Here is an 18,972-nt window from a genome sequence, read left to right as displayed (position 1 = left end):
TTTAAACCCTATAAAAGATATATTTATATGTTTGATTTATTTCTTTTTATATGTATTGTAAAAGCACGAAAATCACATTTAATTTACGTATGTTGTTTGTTTTTAATACATTGTGGAGTTATTGAAAATGACGTTTTTTTTAAATACTACAATAGATTTTGATTGTTCAAGGAACCAAAGCATCTAGTCGAATAGACTTTGATCGTTTTTCATAACCAAAGCCAATTCCTTTATTTTTTTTTAATAATTTTGTATTATTTGACTTTAGTTTTAAAAACAACTAAAGCCTAATGTGAAAGTTTATGCTCAATCTGAAGAAAAAAAAATCTCCCTTTTAACCTCGTCATGATATTCTTTTATTCGAAAATCAAAGTATAATGCGAACAATAACCAGTACCAAAATTCTTCGGTGCACTAGTGTCATATGCATATAAAGAGGTACTATGAACCACATATTTAAATATTAAAAGTTTTCCATATCATTAGTACGCAAATATGTATATTGTTATTATTTTATTCTAAAACTTTTATTTATATCTTTCATCATATTTAATTATAAAAAAAGTTTGCTAGTAAGTATTGAAAGAAAAAGCGGTTATGAAAATATCTTTTTTATTCAAGATATTATTAGTAGCAACAAAGCATGAAGATAGGTAGCACACCTTTTGTTGTTATAAAAATGAAAATATATATTTTGTTAAAATATCGTAATAGACTTTGGTCGCTTAAGGAATCGAAATATATAGTTGAATAGATTTCGATTTTAGAGACAACTGAAATTTAATGTCGAAGTTTGTACTCTGATTCAAAACCGAAGCCAAAATACCAATTTTTTTTACAGCACCTTAATATATTTTGGTTCAAAAGTCAAAATACAATGTCGAAAATAATCGATAGCAAATTTGCTACACTGGTGTCATATGCATATGTAAAACATTTACTATGAACCACATTTTTAACTATTAAGGATTTTCCATATCATTAGTACGCAATTATGTATATTATTATTATTATTTGATTCTAAAATTTGTATTTATATCTTTCATTATATTTAATTATAATAAAGTTAGCTAGTAACTATTAAAAGAAAATGTGGTTATGAAAATATCATTTTTATCAACATATTGTTAGTAGCAAGAAAGCATGAAGATATTTATGTAGCACACCTTTTGTCGTTATAAAAACACAGAGCTAATATGAGATTTTATAGCACACAAACTACAAGAATTGTCCATGGAAACCCAGGGTGAAGAGCATGCTTCACAATTGCTTCGAGCTCAAACCCATATCTGGAATCACATTTTCAAATTCATAAACTCTTTGTCTCTTAAGTGGGCTGTTGAGTTGAGCATAGCAGATATCATACACAACTATGGCCAACCTATGCCACTCTCACAACTCATTGCTTCATTACCACTCCACCATTCCAAGAGTTCCTTTATCAGCCGTTTGATGAAAATTCTGACTCATTCTGGTTTCTTCTCTGAACACCAGGGCACCCCAAATGAGGGTGAAATCATGTATGTGCTAACCGATGCATCTAAATTACTCTTAAAGGACCATCCCTTTAGTATGAGATATTTGCCTCAATTAGTATTTGATCCAATTATGATCAATCCATGGTTTCAATTCTCTACTTGGTTCACAAATGAAGACCCTACACCATTCCAAACTGAAAATGGGATGACATTTTGGGATTTTGCCAGGTGTGAGCCTAAGTTCAACCACTTTTTCAACGATGCCATGGCTAGTGACAGTAAATGGGTTTCTAGTGTAGTGATTGAGAAGTGTGAAGGAGTGTTTAATGGCTAAGGTTATTGCTGAGTCATTCCCACATCTAAAGTGCACTGTACTGGATCTTCCGCATGTCGTTGCTGACTTGCAAGGAACTGAGAACATAGAATATGTTGGAGGAGATATGTTTCAAGCAATTCCTTCAGCAGATTCCATTATGTTAAAGGTAAATATACTATTCATTACATTCTATGAAATGCTCTTTATGATTAATTAATGGTTTTTGTCATTCATCTAACTGGTGGATCAACAAACCCTTTTGAGGTTGCAGTTAAAAGGCAAATAATTTTTTATATAACGATTAAAACATTATTTTACTCTAAATATTTAAAGGACCAACAAAAAGGAGGTGTAAGAATAAAGACAAACATGTGACATCTGGAAGAAAAAGAACACACAACAAAAGTATTTCGCTCAGATCCAAACTTGGAAGTATAAACTCAAAAATAAAGAACAACTGATTCAAAATAAAGTAAATTGTGATGTGCTGATTTTTGAAAAACAAAATTGAATATGCAATGATTTTCCCTTTTTGATTTTGTGATTCTTATCATTTATACTTTGACAATGAAACAGTGGATATTGCATGACTGGAAGGACGAGGAATGTGTGAAAATACTGAAAAATTGCAAGGAGGCAATAGCAAGTAAGGGAAGGGTTATGATCATCGACATGGTGATGGAGAATAAGAAGGAAGATCATGAATTAACTGAAATGCAGCTTTTCCTTGATATGTAGATGATGATGCTGTTCAGTGCAAAAGAAAGAAATCAGAAAGAGTGGGCCAACCTAATTTTCTCTGCTGGCTTCAATAACTACAACATTACTCCCATAGGTTTATTTTCTATCATTGAGGTTTATCCATAGTGTGTTATTGCTGCCAAATGAGATTATGAGAAGAGCTAAACTATCTATTTTTTCTGTTTAAGTTTAGTTTTTCTGTTCTTGTTGTATTAGAATCAAATATATGTGTGCATTATTGTTGTGAAATAAGTTAAAGTCATTTATTTGATGATAATGAATTATGTTGTTCTAACGTTCACGCTACTTTGTTTTTTTTTGTTCAAAATAGTTTAAGAAACGTTGATTTATATATTTTTTTTCTTTTGCATTGAAGATGTTAGAAAAGGACGTAACCTGATGAAATAATGTTAGTCGAAATTATGGTGCATAAGTCGAAATACGTTTTTCAAATTTAATTCAATAAAAACTTCTTAGACAGTATCACGGTTAGTCCTGAAAATATTACTACTCGGGAAAGATATGTTAGAATCATTTTAACAAGAAAACTTAAATATAGTTTCACAATTTTATCTATTGAAAACGATATGTAGAAAAAATAGTCACACTAAAAGAAGTTATCTTTTGCGAAGATAGTTTGTGATTATAAACAATTTGTTACAAATAACGAGATATTTTGTGACATAAATTTTAAAATTTGTGATGATAAATATCAATTTTAAAAACTTTGTTGCAGAAGTTGTCAGAAAAGTGAATTATTAAAAAGATTTGAAGAGTTATTAAAAATGTTTTGTAAAAGTCATCCAAAAACAATAAAATAGTGAACTCTTCCTAGTACCCACGAGCCACACAATATAAAATCTTCAAAACAATTATTCCTTGATTATATTTATACTTTTTTTTTTCTTCAAATGACTCTAATGTTTTTTTTTTTATCAGCAAAGAATATTAATATATATACAGAGACACTTTAGGGGTGCCTCAACCTTTATACAGATCCTGATTTTACATTGAGGTTCTTAAATAAACAAAACAACCTAATAGATGTGTGTAGCAAAAAGATCAAAGGCAAATAGAGGACCTACATATTCAAAGTACAACTAAAAAGTACCACCTTAAGAATATCCACTCATAGGAACTTATTCAAGTTGGTACACTTTATTGGATTCATTCCTTTAGTCCAGTGCTAGATTCAATACGTTCATGATCTATTTGAGAGCTTCCTGATCAGTAAACATCAAAGTATTGTGCGTCCAGTAAATCATTGCACCTTTGAAGACTTCCCCTGTGAAATATTCTGCATAAAGCAAAAGAAACCTCTAGATTGAATAGTCTGAGTGGGTTATAACACATGTTTCCTCCATATCATATTTTGATTGGAGGATTCTACGTTATTGATTTAATGCACTCAATTGGGCACAAATTCCAATCATTATAAGAGAAATGGATATGTGGAACTTTGTATTTCATCCATGTCCAAGCATTTAATTGTGCCAAAGTAAATATTTCCTCTAGATCCACTTTCCCTTGTTTAAACACAATCTTATTTCTATGGTTCCAAATATTCCAAATAATTGATATCCATAAGCCCTTCCCTATTTTATTTTCTTTGTTGTTTAAGGCCATTAAAGAAAATTGTTGGAAATGCATATTTAGTTGATTATGTTGCACTGAACATATACCCACCCATTTATGCTGTAAAGCTTAAAGCAAAGTATATGATACTTTGAAGGCATTCAATCTCAAGTATTACTTAATTTAAGTGCTATGTTATGGCTTAATGAATATTGTTTTATCAGTAAAACGAATATATATAAAAGTATCATAGCATTTTGTTGCTCCAACACCTGTGTTTATACCTATCAGAGATAAAAAGAATAACATAAGAAACTAAAAAAGAGATACAGGGATGCCTCCAAAAAACTAACTCTTGTTCTAATTACAAAATACCCCTTCAAACTACCAACTTGTTTAACCAACACATATAAGCTCAAAGAAAATAAGTTGTTTCACAAAAGAAGAAAGGGGCTTCTCCTTGTACCTCCAACCATTACTTCTGTACCCCCAAAACTTTCATTATTCCCAGCTTTGCCCATTCTGAAAAATAAAGGAAGAAAGAGAAAAAACAGTAAAAATGAAGTTTTACCGCACTGCACCCCTGAACTCCTTGCACCCCGTCAGGAATCTTCAGCTTTGCACCCCTAAAACCTAAAACGAATATGTTTGACTTAGAGGAACAACAGCAACAGCGAGGCATTTAAAATTTTGCCAATCTCTCCATTCACCTCCTTCACTCAATCTCTCCTCACCCACTCATTCACGCAATCTCTCCTCACTCACTCAATCTACTGCCTTTACATTTACTCGCTAGTGGCTTTGTAGAGTACATCCGAGCAGCACCCGCAGACCACGAGGAACCAGCAGCCGCACACCACCACGAACCAGGACCACCAATATGAGCGAGCCATTCCATATCTCCTTCCGTTCGCACTTAATCCACAATCCAATTAAGTTCTCTCTTGATTTTTCCTTAATGATGATGGTGATTGATGAACCTGAACGTGGTATATGCTGCATGTGCTCTTTCAATCCGTTTGTTTTTTAAAAAATGGAATTCGTGATCCGTGAAAAGTATGAAACGGATTCCGAAATCCGTTTCATAAATTTTCATGGTTTTTTATGAAACGAATTTCGGGATCCGTTTCATACTTTTCTGAAATAGATCACGAATTTCATTTCACAATTTTTTTTTCTAGAAACGGAATTTGTGATCCGTTTCAGACAAGTATGAAACGGATTCCAAAATTCGTTTCATAAATTTTCATGTTTTTTTATGAAACGGATTTCGGGATCCGTTTCATACTTTTCTGAAACGGATCACGAATTTCATTTCACAAATTTTAATTTTTTTTTCTAGAAACGGAATTTGTGATCCGTTTCAGAAAAGTATGAAACGAATTCCAAAATCCGTTTCACAAAAAAACATGAAAATTTATGAAACGGATTTCGGAATCCGTTTCATACTTTTTTGAAACAGATCACAAATTACAAATTCCGTTTTTGAAGCTTAATTGTGTAATCACTTAACTCCTCCCCATTGGAAGTCGTGAAACCAACGTGCATGAAGCCTTCAAATGTCTCAGAGAGGTCTACTTGGGAAACAAGAATGGGAGTGGGTAGATGAAGAAGGCTCTACCGATGGAGGAGGAGGAGCATGTGGTTCGGTGGGTGGTGAGAGTGATGACTTTGTGAGAGAAGAAAGCAGTAAATTATTGGGGGTGCAGGGAAAAAGAAAGCATTGATGGCCATAGTAAATTTCATTTACTTTTCTTTCACCCACCCACAAGTAAAAATTGATTAGGGTCAAAAGGGTAATTATTGGGGATACAGGAGAAGGTTTGGAAGTACATGGAGAAGCCCCCAAGAAGAAAACACAGAAAACAAATTGGCAAAAAAAATTATCCAAGCCCAACAAATTCAAAAGGTCACTTTGGTGTTGTCCTTCCTTTGCTTTTGTCACTTTTAATTACACTACTTAGTGGTTTTTCCAAGTTCATACTCCTGTGTAGCTCTGCATAAAATACCACACACATTCCTATTTCTATTTGCCACTTCCCTATTTGTAATAAACATCATATGTTAGTCATAATTTTAAATACTAGGAAACATCCATGTATAACCTTCCGACTCTAATCTTTTGCACAATTTATTGTTACCTAAATTTATAAATTTTGTAATCAATATAGGTTATTGTTATAAAAATGAAATATCTTATATTAATTTTTTAAAATAATAAATTAAAAATATTTAAATCAACATTAAAAGTTTTTATCTAACATATATGAATAGACAAGTTTATTCATACATTAATTAGACAAGTATATCAACAAAATATCAAACGAGCCATTCCTACATTAATTAGAAGAGTCTATTGGTAAATATATTAGACAAATCTATTAATACATACTAAATAACTTTATTCATTATTTTATTGTTAGATAAGACGAGTCTTAAAATACACATAGATGAGTCTTTTTATACAATGATTAGATGAATCTAACAATACACATTAGACGAATGTGTCCATATATATATTGATCTGACGAGTATACCAACACATATTAGACAAATCTATTGATGCACTTTTTAAATAAGTCTAACAGTACACAATAGATCACTTTCTTAATACATTGATTTGTATATTTAGTAAGTATATTCTACATAAAATTATTTTTGGTGAGACTACTCTATATTTTTTTTGCACATGCTCTATCTTTTTTATATTTACAATTTTTAGAGACATTCAATTTCTAAATAGATTTACTTTGATTTTATTCAAAATTTAATTATAAACTTAAAAATATTATTATTTTTCTCACCCTCAAAATCGCTTTTAATATAATATATATTTATTAATATAAAATAACACACAAAAAAACATCAACGTTTGCACAAACACGAATTTAAAGTCTATTATCGATTATAATATAAGAAAAGAATATATTAGGAATTTTACATTTTTAGCCATGTTTATGTTACTGACAATGTCTCATGTTAGTTTTTTAGTCATTTATTATTAATATACTAATTTATTATTATTATAGACCCGGAATCCAAACCCGTAATAACACAAATTAATTACAAACTTTAAAATATTATTATTTACTTTTCTAACTTAGAAATCTCTTTTAATATAATATAACATATATATATATATATATATATATATTTATATTTACAAAGACAAAAAAAACATAAATAAACACTCACCAGTGCAGTAAGGGCTTTCTGCCCCGGTTATTTTTTACATTTTGCCTCGGGTCTGGAACCGAGGCATATTGGGGCGAGGCCAAAAGGTATGCCTTTTGGCCTCGGTTATGACCCGAAGCCATAGACCCAGTTTTATGCCTCGGTTGTTTTAAAACCGGTGCCATATACACAGCTTTCTGTCTCGGGTCAGTTAGGACCGAGGCCATAAGTGATAAATATTTTGGGTGTTTCAGACGGAACTAGACATCTGATGCATCTGTGTGTAATTCTGCAGTTCTGCAGCTAGGGCTGGGAACACTGTTGCATCTTCAATGATCCCTCCTTATCCTTGCAGCAATGCTCGGGCCCGTGATAGAGTTCAGGCTCTTCAAGCATACTATCAACCTCAGCGAAATCATAATTTTGCCTCAGTACGTTTATATCCCAGGTTCTGTAGCACACAATTTTCCAGAAGAATCTCTTATACCACCAGACTGTAGTGTATGAGACTCAAGTATCAGATCCCGTAGCTTTCGATTACGGCATGAATCAGAAAGAATGCCTTCACAAAATCAGTGGTTTATTTTTTGGGGAAAACAAAATGGGAATGGAGAGAGTGTGAGAAGGCTTACGCTCTGAAGGCCCGGGGTTAAGGCCCTTGCTGCCATCGTCGGGATGCTTCCAGAACGCTGCTGGTGTTGTCGGAATGCCGCAGGAAGAATGCTGGAACGACGCTGCAACGGTGGAGCTCGAACTACAATTGCTGGAAAAAAATTGAGACCGCGAGAGAGAGAGAGCGACAGAGAGAGGAACCCTATGGAGGCGCTGGCGCGGGGAGGAAGAAGGGTTCGCGAATTTCAAACCCTAAATAAACCATATGGCTTCGGTTGTTAGAGGAACCGAAGCCATTGACCCCCTTTTGGCACCGGGTCTCCTTGGACCGAGGCCTATACCTTGACTTCCAACCACTTTTTGGCTTCGGGTCCTACAGGACCGTGGCCTATACCCCTCTTTGGCACCGGTTTTGAGCGAACCGCGGCCTATACCCCTCTTTGGCTCCGGGTATTTGGAGAACCGAGGCCTAAAACTTGGCTCTAATTGCAAAAATGCCACCGCGCTATTATATGCTTCGGTTCCTGGCCAACCGAGGCATATAAGGCGAGGTAAAATGGAAATTCTGCACTAGTAACTGCCATATTTATGGCTTAATAAAGCTAGCAAACTATAAAAACAATACAAAGAATGTGCTAAAACAAAAAATCATTTTAAAAAATAATATATACAGAGAATTAGGCCCTCACTAAGGTAATTTTAAAAATAATATAAAGAGGACAAAGTTCTCATTAAGATAAAATTAATTTCTAATAATAAACAGAGAGGACCGTTAACAAATTTTAAAAAATAATATAAAGAGTAATAACCCCTGGCTAAAGTAAAATTAATTTTAAAAAATGGAGAGAGGGTCAAACCCTCACTAATGGATAAAATTTTAAATTTTTTTAAATTATTATATTTTATAGTAAGTATATGCTTAAAATTATTTAATTACAAAAAATTACAAAGAGTTTTTTAATGTACAATATCATTTTAAAACATAATATATATAGAGAGGATTAGACCTTTGCTAAGCTAAAACAAATTCAAAAAGAAATATAAAGAGAGAATAAAACCCTTATTAAAAGATAAAATGAATTTTTAAAGCAGAAAATTATTAAAAAATAAGCAGATAGAGAGGGCAATATCCTTGCAAAGCTAAAATCACTTCTTAAAAATGATATAAAGAAAGCGTCAAACTCTCGCTAAGAGATAATTATGTTTTAAAAAATTGAAAGAGAGATGATGCCCTCGTTAATGGATGAAACTTTTATTTTTTAAAATTATTAAATTTTATAGGTGGTGAGATGGTTACTATCTTCCTGTTCCGTCCATAGAACCAACACTTATTTGCTTTTAATTTATGACCCACACTATTTTTTCGTTATTTAATGAATGAATCCTTGAAGTGTCAAGTGGACTGATGAAAAAAAAAATATCACCATAACAAGAATATTTTGAAGGTCTTACAAGTATAACCTACTATGATAGGTATTAATAAATTTGACGTAGAATGTATACCTTACTAGAACATGTATTCCTACACCAAACATAAAACATACATCACTACTACAACGAAAACATTTAACAACAGTTATTTTACATGTTAGACTGCTATTAAAAAATCATAATCTATCATTCTATAGTAAAAAATAAGAATTTTTTCATGGGTTTACAATCGTATCATGTAATTTCTTACAGTTAGGAAGCGTAACTTATTTTTTGTATACTATTTTATTAACTTGTATTTATATACTTTTTAAAATTAAGTGACATCTACAAGAAAATAAAAAAAAGTTTTCTTGGATAACGAAGATATATTACACTTTTTTCATAAAAAAAATTAATAATACAAAATAATAATTTTATTTCAATATATTTTTAATTTTTATATTAATTAAAATCAACTAATAAAAATAAATTTATGACCAAATGAATTAAAATGAAATTATAACTGCAATCAAAATTTCTTTTGCCACAGATAAATTTATTCTTTAAACACAAGATCGTTGATGCTTAAGCGTCATTATTTAAGAGAAATAATAATGAACAAGATTTTTAAGTAACCTTAAAATGACTATTTAATTATTTAAGCGACATCACTCCAGCAAAATCATTTTGTTGATGGTTAACCACTTATAAAAAAATCAATTGAAACAACCATTATCTGACTTTTAATATCGTCCAGAAGCTTCAATGATCGAAAGATACATTGCTGAAGAAAGTGTCGAGTTTTATTTAGATTACATGGCAAAAACAAAATTGATAGGAGTTCCTCACAGATCATGGTTGAACATGTGTTCTATAAGTAACAACATTCTAGGTGTGAGTGTTGTTATCAAAGATCGCGAAGAGTTGATGCAAGCAGACCTATACATATTGAACAACACAAATGAGGTAATGCCTTACTTATCTGCACACAAAGTCATTGTGAAAGAGAACAATCCAAGACAATCAGAGAAATGGCATTTGATGGAGCATAATAAAACATTCATGCCTTGGTTTAAATATGAGGTTTTGAAAGATTCGCAATGCTCTGAGACTTCGATGTGGTTAGCAAATGGGTTAAAATTTGATGTCATATGTTGTACATGTTATGAAATCAATAATTGCACATTCTATACAAAGTCTCTTGATGATAAAAACACAGTACAAAATAGTGAAGTTAGTCTTGAAGCTAAGTCGCTACAATTTTCTACATCTAAAGATCAAAATCCCATAGTAGGATCAATGACATACTATGGTGTAATACAAGAGATATGGGAGGTTGATTATACAATGTTTACTATTCCACTATTCAAATGTAAGTGGATTGACAATAAGAGTGGTGTCAAAATAGATGAATTAGGAATGACTACTGGATTTTCGAAAGGTGGGTTATTGAGACGAGCCATTTATCATGGCACAACAAGCATTTCAGGTTTTCTATGTTAAAGATCCTGCGTCTGAACATTGGTTTGTCGCTCTTCATGGAAAAAAGCAGATTGATCCTAATGAAGAGAATATGAGTGATCTTAATATTGTTGTCACCCACCCATTTAGAAGAACGACAAATGTTGATTAAATCCATCCAGTTGATGATGTACATGCAATTCGAGAAGATCACGATGAAGGAATTTACATATGACCAATCAATAACTTTATGTACGAATTTCATGTTCTTGTTAAAATTTAGGTGTTTTGTTAAATAATGTTTTATATATTATTTTATATGTTGCTTATTGATGGTCTTTTATGTTTTCATTTCACAGATACATGACTGAACATTATACTTCATCAGAGGATGAAGCACCTACTAAGAGACCCACCAGAGGAGCCACTAGGTTGAGAGAGCTCTTAATTAGAAGAGCTAAAGGTCAGAAAACACATGTTGATATTAACATCGACACTAGTGAGCCTAGTGGTCGTTCTGGGGACCTCTTCAAAAGTTATTTAGGAATGTTGGCACGAGAGAGAATATCAATCCTTACGTCATCTTTTGATCATGTCACTGAAGTTGATCGGGAAATGATATGGCAAGATTTATTGGTAACTAATATTAATGTTATTAACGTTATACTTTGATTTTGTTGATAATATGATAAATATTGTTGATGCCATTTTCTATATTGCAGCTAACATTTGAAATTTCAAATGTGGCGACGCTTAAACAAAAATGTTTGTCATCGGTGGTTGAGAAATTTTGTGGTTTTAAGACCAAGTTGACGTCTAGGTATGTCTTTGGACATAAAAAGAATGAAAATCTATTGTTGAAATACACTTGGATTGATGAAGACACATGGCGTCAGTTTCTTGAGCTTCAGACATTTGAGGGATGACAGGTATGTTTATTTGAAATCATCAATAACACAATTGATAATTATGCAAAATTTTAACTAATTCATAAAGTGGGTTTTAACTAATTCATAATTATGCAAAAGGCTCAAAGCATAAGTGCTCAAAATAAACACCCGCACATATTATCTCGTGGTGGGTATAGAAAACTTGAAGAAAAGATATTGACAGAAAAGAAAAAATCTAGGCCCCCACCTTTTGAGGGTGAAGATATTGAGCCTCCTTCACCACCATCACGTCATCAAAAGTGGAAGTTAGCCCGTTTACGCTCATTGGGCAAATAAACTTCTGAATCTGCACGAGAAATCTTTGAGAAAATTATAAGATACAATTCTTATCTAAATAGCTCGTTCATGTTTTATATTGTATTTTTTTATAATTTTTTTGTTACATTGTAGGATTCGTTGGTTGAGCAGACCTCCCAAGGAGGATTCATTCCAGAAGGTCATCATGACATACTTGCTGCTGCAATTGGACGACCTGAGCACCCTGGACGTGTGCGTGGTACTGGATCAGGAGTCGGCATACGCCAATTTTTTGGTTCCTCCTCTCGTCAGTCTTCATGCAGTCATGGTGTTGATTATGAACAAAGAATGAAGGAAATGATCACGACACAGGTGAGAGAAGAACTTATGCGCCAATTTGAGCATTATGGCATTCGTTCGCCAGTGGATCCTCCGCTAGAACTAGACCCATTTGTGCCTCCCACGGGTAAATTTGTTTTCTATAAGTTATGAATTGAATAAATGATATTTAATAAAGTAATTGAATAAAATTAATAAATCGTTGACTCTAATAGGTAGAAGCGAAAATGGGAGTTGTTTAGCTCCACTCGGGGATGACATGGATGACACTTATCCATGTCAGATATATATTTGGGATGGTACAGAGAAGACACTAGTGCGTGGAAAAGTATTTGAGGCAGCCACAGTTCTTCATGGCATGGAGTTATCAGAGGATGAAGTTAAGGTCATGGTAGAGGAGGTTCTCATGTCATTTGCTTTAGTTCCTGTGCCAACAGATGAGGTGTATACTGTGGCACAAGCATTCCAGTGTTTCCTCGCTTGGCCTAGAGATTTGGTTGTTACTGACCCCCGGTACAGATTCTTAAACCCATAAATATACTACATTTTTAAGTTTACATGTTTATTATATTCAAACTTAAATTATATTCCATTTTAATTGAAATTGCATCAATATAGGAAAAACCTCAATCAAAGAAGATTCTTCTCTCTTTGGACGATCCTCTTGGTGCATTGCTCCAACTTGCAGAAATCATAGCTGATAACCCGATGCAGGTTCCTTGGGATGCTAACATTTTTAGGAGAGATCTTGACATCCCACTTTACTTGCATTCCTAAGATGTCTTGGAGCTTGCACGGGGACAAGAGGAACTGAATATTACCATTATTCAGTTATGCATGATGTAAGTCTTTCAATCATTATATATAGTTATATGATATATTTATCTATTTACTTATATCAAATCAATTTTATGTTTAGGTATTTGTCTAGTGTCACTGAAACTATGGGACTGAATGATGTATATGGGTTTTTAGACCCCCAACTCACTCATGAAGGCAACAAGTTTGATGACATCCAATCATATGTGACTGGATGCTTTCAACGCAGAAAATAAATTTATTTTGTCCCTTATGTTGCTGGGTAAGTCATTTTTGTTAACTTATGAATATAATCTATCATTTTAATGAATAACAATAAATTTATTTTCTTCTCAGACATCATTGGCAATTACATGTGGTTTCCCTAAGGGAGAACCTAGCTGTGTGGTTTGCTCTTTGCACCGCCCTCCCCCCAACCATCTTAGACAAGTGATAGATTGGTAAGAAACCTAATCTCAATCTTATGAAAATGACATGTTATATAAAAGTATCCTAACTTATTCCCTTTATCATAGTTCAATTATTGGACATAACATGTTTTCAGGGAGATCAACGGCTAAGGCAAAATGTCTTGCATGGTGTTCCCTTCAGGTTTGATATTTCTATCCATATATTTATAATTGTTTGATTTGATTTTCTTCATTAATTGATTTTAATGTTGTTGATATAATGTAGTGTAATAGAAAAACTAGCTCATATGAGTGCGGTTACTATATAATGCAATGGATGACAACAATTGTGTGTGCTTGTATTACAACTAATTGGGAAACGGTAATATATTTTTGATTTAAAACAATTACTTTGCAATATTCTAAAGTTTGGTATACTAAAGTTGTCTTTCTATATACTAACTTAATGTCTTATTTTGCAGACATTCAAGAGTCCTTTGCCAATTCCTGCGAAGTCCATACAGTTTGGTAGGATAGCATGTGCAAAATTCATAATTCAAATGTAAAATAGTATTGATTAGGATATATGTATTTGGATTGTGTATATTTCAATTATCTTTTAAATGTTTTTGGATTGTGGATGTTTGAGAAAATATTCTGTTATGGTTTGTGCTGCTGTGTGAAAAAAATATGCAGGTTTAAATGTGGGAATCAATATAAAACAGAAAATTTATTTTAAAAAAAAAAAGCAGTGGAACATGCCTCGGTTGCTACCAAGACCGAGGCAGAAAGGTCCCATATGGCCTTGGTTCTTGCCATAACCGAGGCCAAAGAGTCTGCGAAAATTTTAATTAAAAAAAAATATTTTTAACCTATGGCTTCGGTCCTAGCTGACCCAAGGCAAAAAATGGGATATATGGCACTGGTTTTTTATCAATCGAGGCATAAAAGGGGGTATATGGCCTCGGGTGACAACCGACGGCAAAAGGGTGTACCTTTTCGCCTCGCCCCAATATGCCTCGGTTCCAGACCCGAGACAAAATGAGGAAAATAATCGGGGCAGAAAGCCCTTACTGCACTAGTGTGAGCACAACACGTTATATTCTCATGTTCCTTTCTCTTTCTCCCCATTAGAAGAGAAAATGAAGAGGGACATTCATGTGCTCTATGTAACATTTCAGTCGGATATTACTAATTTAAATAAATAAAATAGAAAATATAAATAAATTTCATTTATTATATTGTCTTTTCCCAAAACGCGAGAAAAATTAAAACATTAATTATTGTCTCGTGATAATACTCATAAAAGTTCAAATAATAATCCAAATTCATAACTCCATAAAACACCGTTTACAAAATCCATAAAAGAAAAAATAATGATAAATCTCCATAAAGCTTTTTCGAGCTAGCCTTTCTCTGATGCTAAGTTTCACTAGAACCATCTGCAACATCATCTGCTTCTGTGTAACGCATTACACAATCATCGCCAATCACAAACAAATAGGTTGAGCTAACACACACACACACACACACACACACTTACACACACTTACACACACACACACACACACACACACACATATATATATATATATATATGTGTGTGTGTGTGTGTATATATGTATATATATGAGATTCAATTATATGAACACACATATCAAAGGAACACTATTATTTGATTCCATACCACATGGCCACCACCATGTTATCCATGTTCTACATCTTTAGATGAATACCTCATAATTTCCTTTGCTTCCACACCTACAAGCCATAACTTGTAGAACACGTGCGAGAAACCTGTAAGACCTAGGAAAGTTAAATAAATAAATATTTATTTATTTAATAAATGTTGTAAGACCCGGGAAAATTAAATAAATAAATATTTATTTAATAAATGCGAGGGCGAGAATCCCTAAGTTAATTATGTGGAAAGAGAAGACAAAGGATAATACTAGCCTAAGTGGTTGAGAGTATGTCTTTATTATAAAAGGACTTGGATTCAAATCCTATGTATACCATTAGGGTGTTAATTTATTGGTTTTATTATTTTAATAATATATTGGGTTTGACAGGTTTTCGTTTTATCCTCTGATGTAGGCGGCTTAGGCCTGCTTGATTGGTTCATATGATAGTTGTTTGCATGTTTGCAGGGTTTATATAGGCGGGTTTTACCATATAGTTGTATGAGACCGCCTAGGTGCCTTTGTCGGTGGAGACATAACGGCAAAGGATGAAAAGTGTGGATGGTTTTTGTTAGGCCGCCTAGGTGCCGTTTGCATGTTTGCGGGGGTTTATATAGGCGAGTTTTACCGTATAATTGTATGAGGTCGTCTAGGTGCAGTAGAAGTTTTCTATCTGAAGTAGTTAATGAGATTTTTAGCAAAACTTAATTGTAAACCGATTAGTATAAACAAAATAACCTTCACAACGAAGATGAAAATTTAGGTCAGAATTCCTAAAATGTTTTTAATTCAGCAGGTACAAATTGACCCTATTTCTCGACAAGAGTAGGTGATACACGCTTGCATGATAGATACACCAATCTTTATAAGATACATCATTAATTATACACACCTTAAGTTCTATATGTTTATCCGAAGTAGAAATTATACACACTTTAAAAACAAGAAATATATAATATAATTTAATTAACGGAATGATAAGAACGAGTGCATAGCTTTCGGCTCGTTATTAATTAGGGAGAAATCAAGTGTTAATTAATGTTAGTTGAAATATGGTATCACGTGATAAACCTGTGTTATTGTTGTATTGGCTTCAGGAAATAGAACACAGTTTGGCTTATAAATATAGACCAAAACTAATTTGAGGTTTCATCAACATATCCATCCACCAACCTATTACCTTGAGTATAGTTAAGACAGAAAAACTATGGAGTGCAAGAGTGAAGATCGTGTCTCAAAACTACTTGCTGCTCAAACCCATGTTTGGAATCACATTTTCAGCTTCATAAATTCCATGTCCCTCAAATGCGCAATTGATTTGGGAATACCTGACATCATACACAAGCATGGTGAACCCATGCCACTCTCACAACTCACTGCTTCACTATCAATGAATCCTTCCAAAGCCAACAACATCTACCGGTTGATGCGAATCTTGACCCATTCTGGGTTCTTCTCTGAAGTGAAGGTGAATGAGAATGAGGTTGAAATGGGTTATGTGTTGACGGATGCATCCACTCTGCTATTGAAGGACAACCCCTTGAGTGTGACACCTTTCTTGCATGCAATGCTTGATCCAATTTTGACAAAGCCATGGCATGGATTGGCTACATGGTTCAGGAATGATGATCCCTCGCCATTCCAAACAGCACATGGGATGAAAATATGGGACTACGCTGGGCGTGATCAAAAACTGAATCAGCTTTTCAATGATGCGATGGCGAGTGACGCTGAATTGGTTTCCAATGTGGTGATTGAGAGGTGTGGGGGAGTGTTGAAGGGGTTGGAGTCAGTTGTTGATGTTGGGGGAGGCACAGGTACCATGGCAAAGGGTATTGCCAAATCATTCCCTCACATAGACTGCACCGTATTTGATCTCCCACATGTTGTTGCCGACTTACAAGGATCTCACAACTTAAAATTTGTTGGAGGTGACATGTTTGAGTGGGTTCCTCCTGCAGATGCCGTTCTATTGAAGGTAAAATTTGATTATTAAGTAGTTTTTGTTTTGGACATTGGTCCCTGATTGCGTTGATTGATGATGCAGTGGATATTGCATGACTGGAATGACGAGCAGTGTGTGAGAATACTGAAGAAATGCAAGGAGGGAGTAAAGAAGAAGGTGATAGCGATAGACATGGTGATGGAGAGTGAAAAGCTTGATTATGAATCAACTGAAACACAGCTCATGGTTGATATGGTTGTGATGGTGTTGTATCCTGGAAAAGAGAGGACTGAGAAAGAATGGGCTAAGATCATTTTCTCTGCTGGTTTCAGTGACTACAAGATAACTCCGATCGTGGGTTTGAGGTCTCTCATCGAGATTTATCCCTGACAGTTATACCCTCTTTTGGACTGTTCTGTGTGCCATATTATTATTATATAACTCCACTGCTGCCAAGGAGAAGCACTATGCACCAATAAAGGCCCTTCAATTATCTTGTATTTCATTAATTATGTGATGGAATGGAATCTATATATGAAATGTTTTTTCTAATTTGTTTTTCAACTGTATATGTCTCTCTCCCTTTCCTTTTCCTTTCTATGTATGATTGTATATGTCTCTCTCCCTTTCCTTTTCCTTTTTATGTATGATTAGTCGAGCTTGTAACTTTTCTTTCGTGTTTGTGTTCACATCACTGTACCGGTGTGCAGTCACATCTCCAATAATTGCATTGATTGATATATCAGTGGATCTTATGCATTTTGCCGTATTTTTCTCTCTTAATGGATTATAAAAAACATGATAGTACTTCTCAAATTATATATCAAGGCAAATCGAGTATCTGTCTTTATTCTTTTTGGAAGTGACCTACAATTCAATATTGTTCCAAATCGGTTTCTCTTTGAAAATTCATTGGAAACACCATTTGCAAAAGATAATGGTACAGTAACTATTATTCTCAAAATTACAAGAGAAGAAACTTAGCGGAACTTTGGGTAAAACCCTTTCCAACTCCTAAGGCAAATTATTTCTATTGAACGAAAAAGTAGGATTATTGACACACCGGAGTTGAGGATAAAGAACGTATTGACTCAAACCAAATTGACGAGAAAGGACTAAGGATGATAAGCATGGAACTTGACATCTGTGTAATGGAAGCCTGGTACTAAAATATCTCAGGTCAAATACTTGCTCCAAACTTTAATAAGCTTAGCTGGTACATCGAGGGTAGAGATTGGGAACCACGTAGTATACCAAGAGGGCCCTATGAGACGAACAAGGCTTTGAGTAAATCAAATACAAACCAGACTTTCCTTTACCCATCAATGAAGGGTAACATTGAGCTAATCTTACACCTTTGAGAGAGTGGTGCGAGAAAAAAAGATCAGTGTTATGTGTAATGGTAACAATATGCAAAAGGCTGGGAGCATAAGGTCAAGTAGGGGTGGGCGATTGGATATTTAATGTCCAATCCACATCCATTTTATATTCAAATAATTGGGTTAGATTTTTCACCCAAATCTATTTTTTTAGCAAAAGTAGTTTGAACTTTTTTAGAATTCAGATCCAAATATTTGGATCAAGATTTAAATCCAATCCAAATATTTGGATCAAGTTTAAAATCCAGAATCCATTTTTAATAAAAGAAATTTAAATTGAATTTCTTAAAACTTGTGTCATTAAGGCCCGAATGACTCAGATGAGATCGACGATCCGGACGGACCCGACAACCCGGACGATCCAGACGGGCCCGACGACCCGAACGACCCAGACGGGCCCGATGACCCGAACGGGCTCGACAACCCGAACGGGCCCGAAAACACAAACAGGCTCGATGACGC

At 33.8% G+C, this 18,972-nt stretch overlaps 1 protein-coding gene and 1 pseudogene across 1 annotated transcript; both read left to right on the top strand.

The window, feature by feature from the left end:
* Positions 1-1,233: 1,233 nt before the first annotated feature.
* LOC114170512 lies at positions 1,234-2,743 on the top strand (annotated as a pseudogene).
* A 13,591-nt stretch (positions 2,744-16,334) lies between these two features.
* Positions 16,335-17,683, top strand: LOC114168163 (probable O-methyltransferase 3). The gene is made up of 2 exons (XM_028052899.1): positions 16,335-17,164; positions 17,234-17,683. Exons 1-2 carry the CDS (start codon positions 16,394-16,396, stop codon positions 17,519-17,521), a joined length of 1,059 nt encoding a protein of 352 aa, XP_027908700.1. The 5' UTR covers positions 16,335-16,393; the 3' UTR covers positions 17,522-17,683.
* The last annotated feature ends 1,289 nt before the right edge of the window (positions 17,684-18,972 follow it).

The sequence above is a fragment of the Vigna unguiculata genome, chromosome 11 (assembly GCF_004118075.2).
Source record: "Vigna unguiculata cultivar IT97K-499-35 chromosome 11, ASM411807v1, whole genome shotgun sequence".
Taxonomy (NCBI): Eukaryota; Viridiplantae; Streptophyta; class Magnoliopsida; order Fabales; family Fabaceae; genus Vigna; species Vigna unguiculata.
This window is presented reverse-complemented; position numbering and strand designations above follow the sequence as displayed.

Coding starts and splice junctions, on each gene's coding strand:
- LOC114168163 (XM_028052899.1), top strand. CDS start 16,394: ATGGAGTGCAAGAGTGAAGATCGTGTCTCAAAACTACTTGCTGCTCAA. Junction 17,165..17,233: donor CAGATGCCGTTCTATTGAAG/GTAAAATTTGAT, acceptor TTGATGATGCAG/TGGATATTGCATGACTGGAA.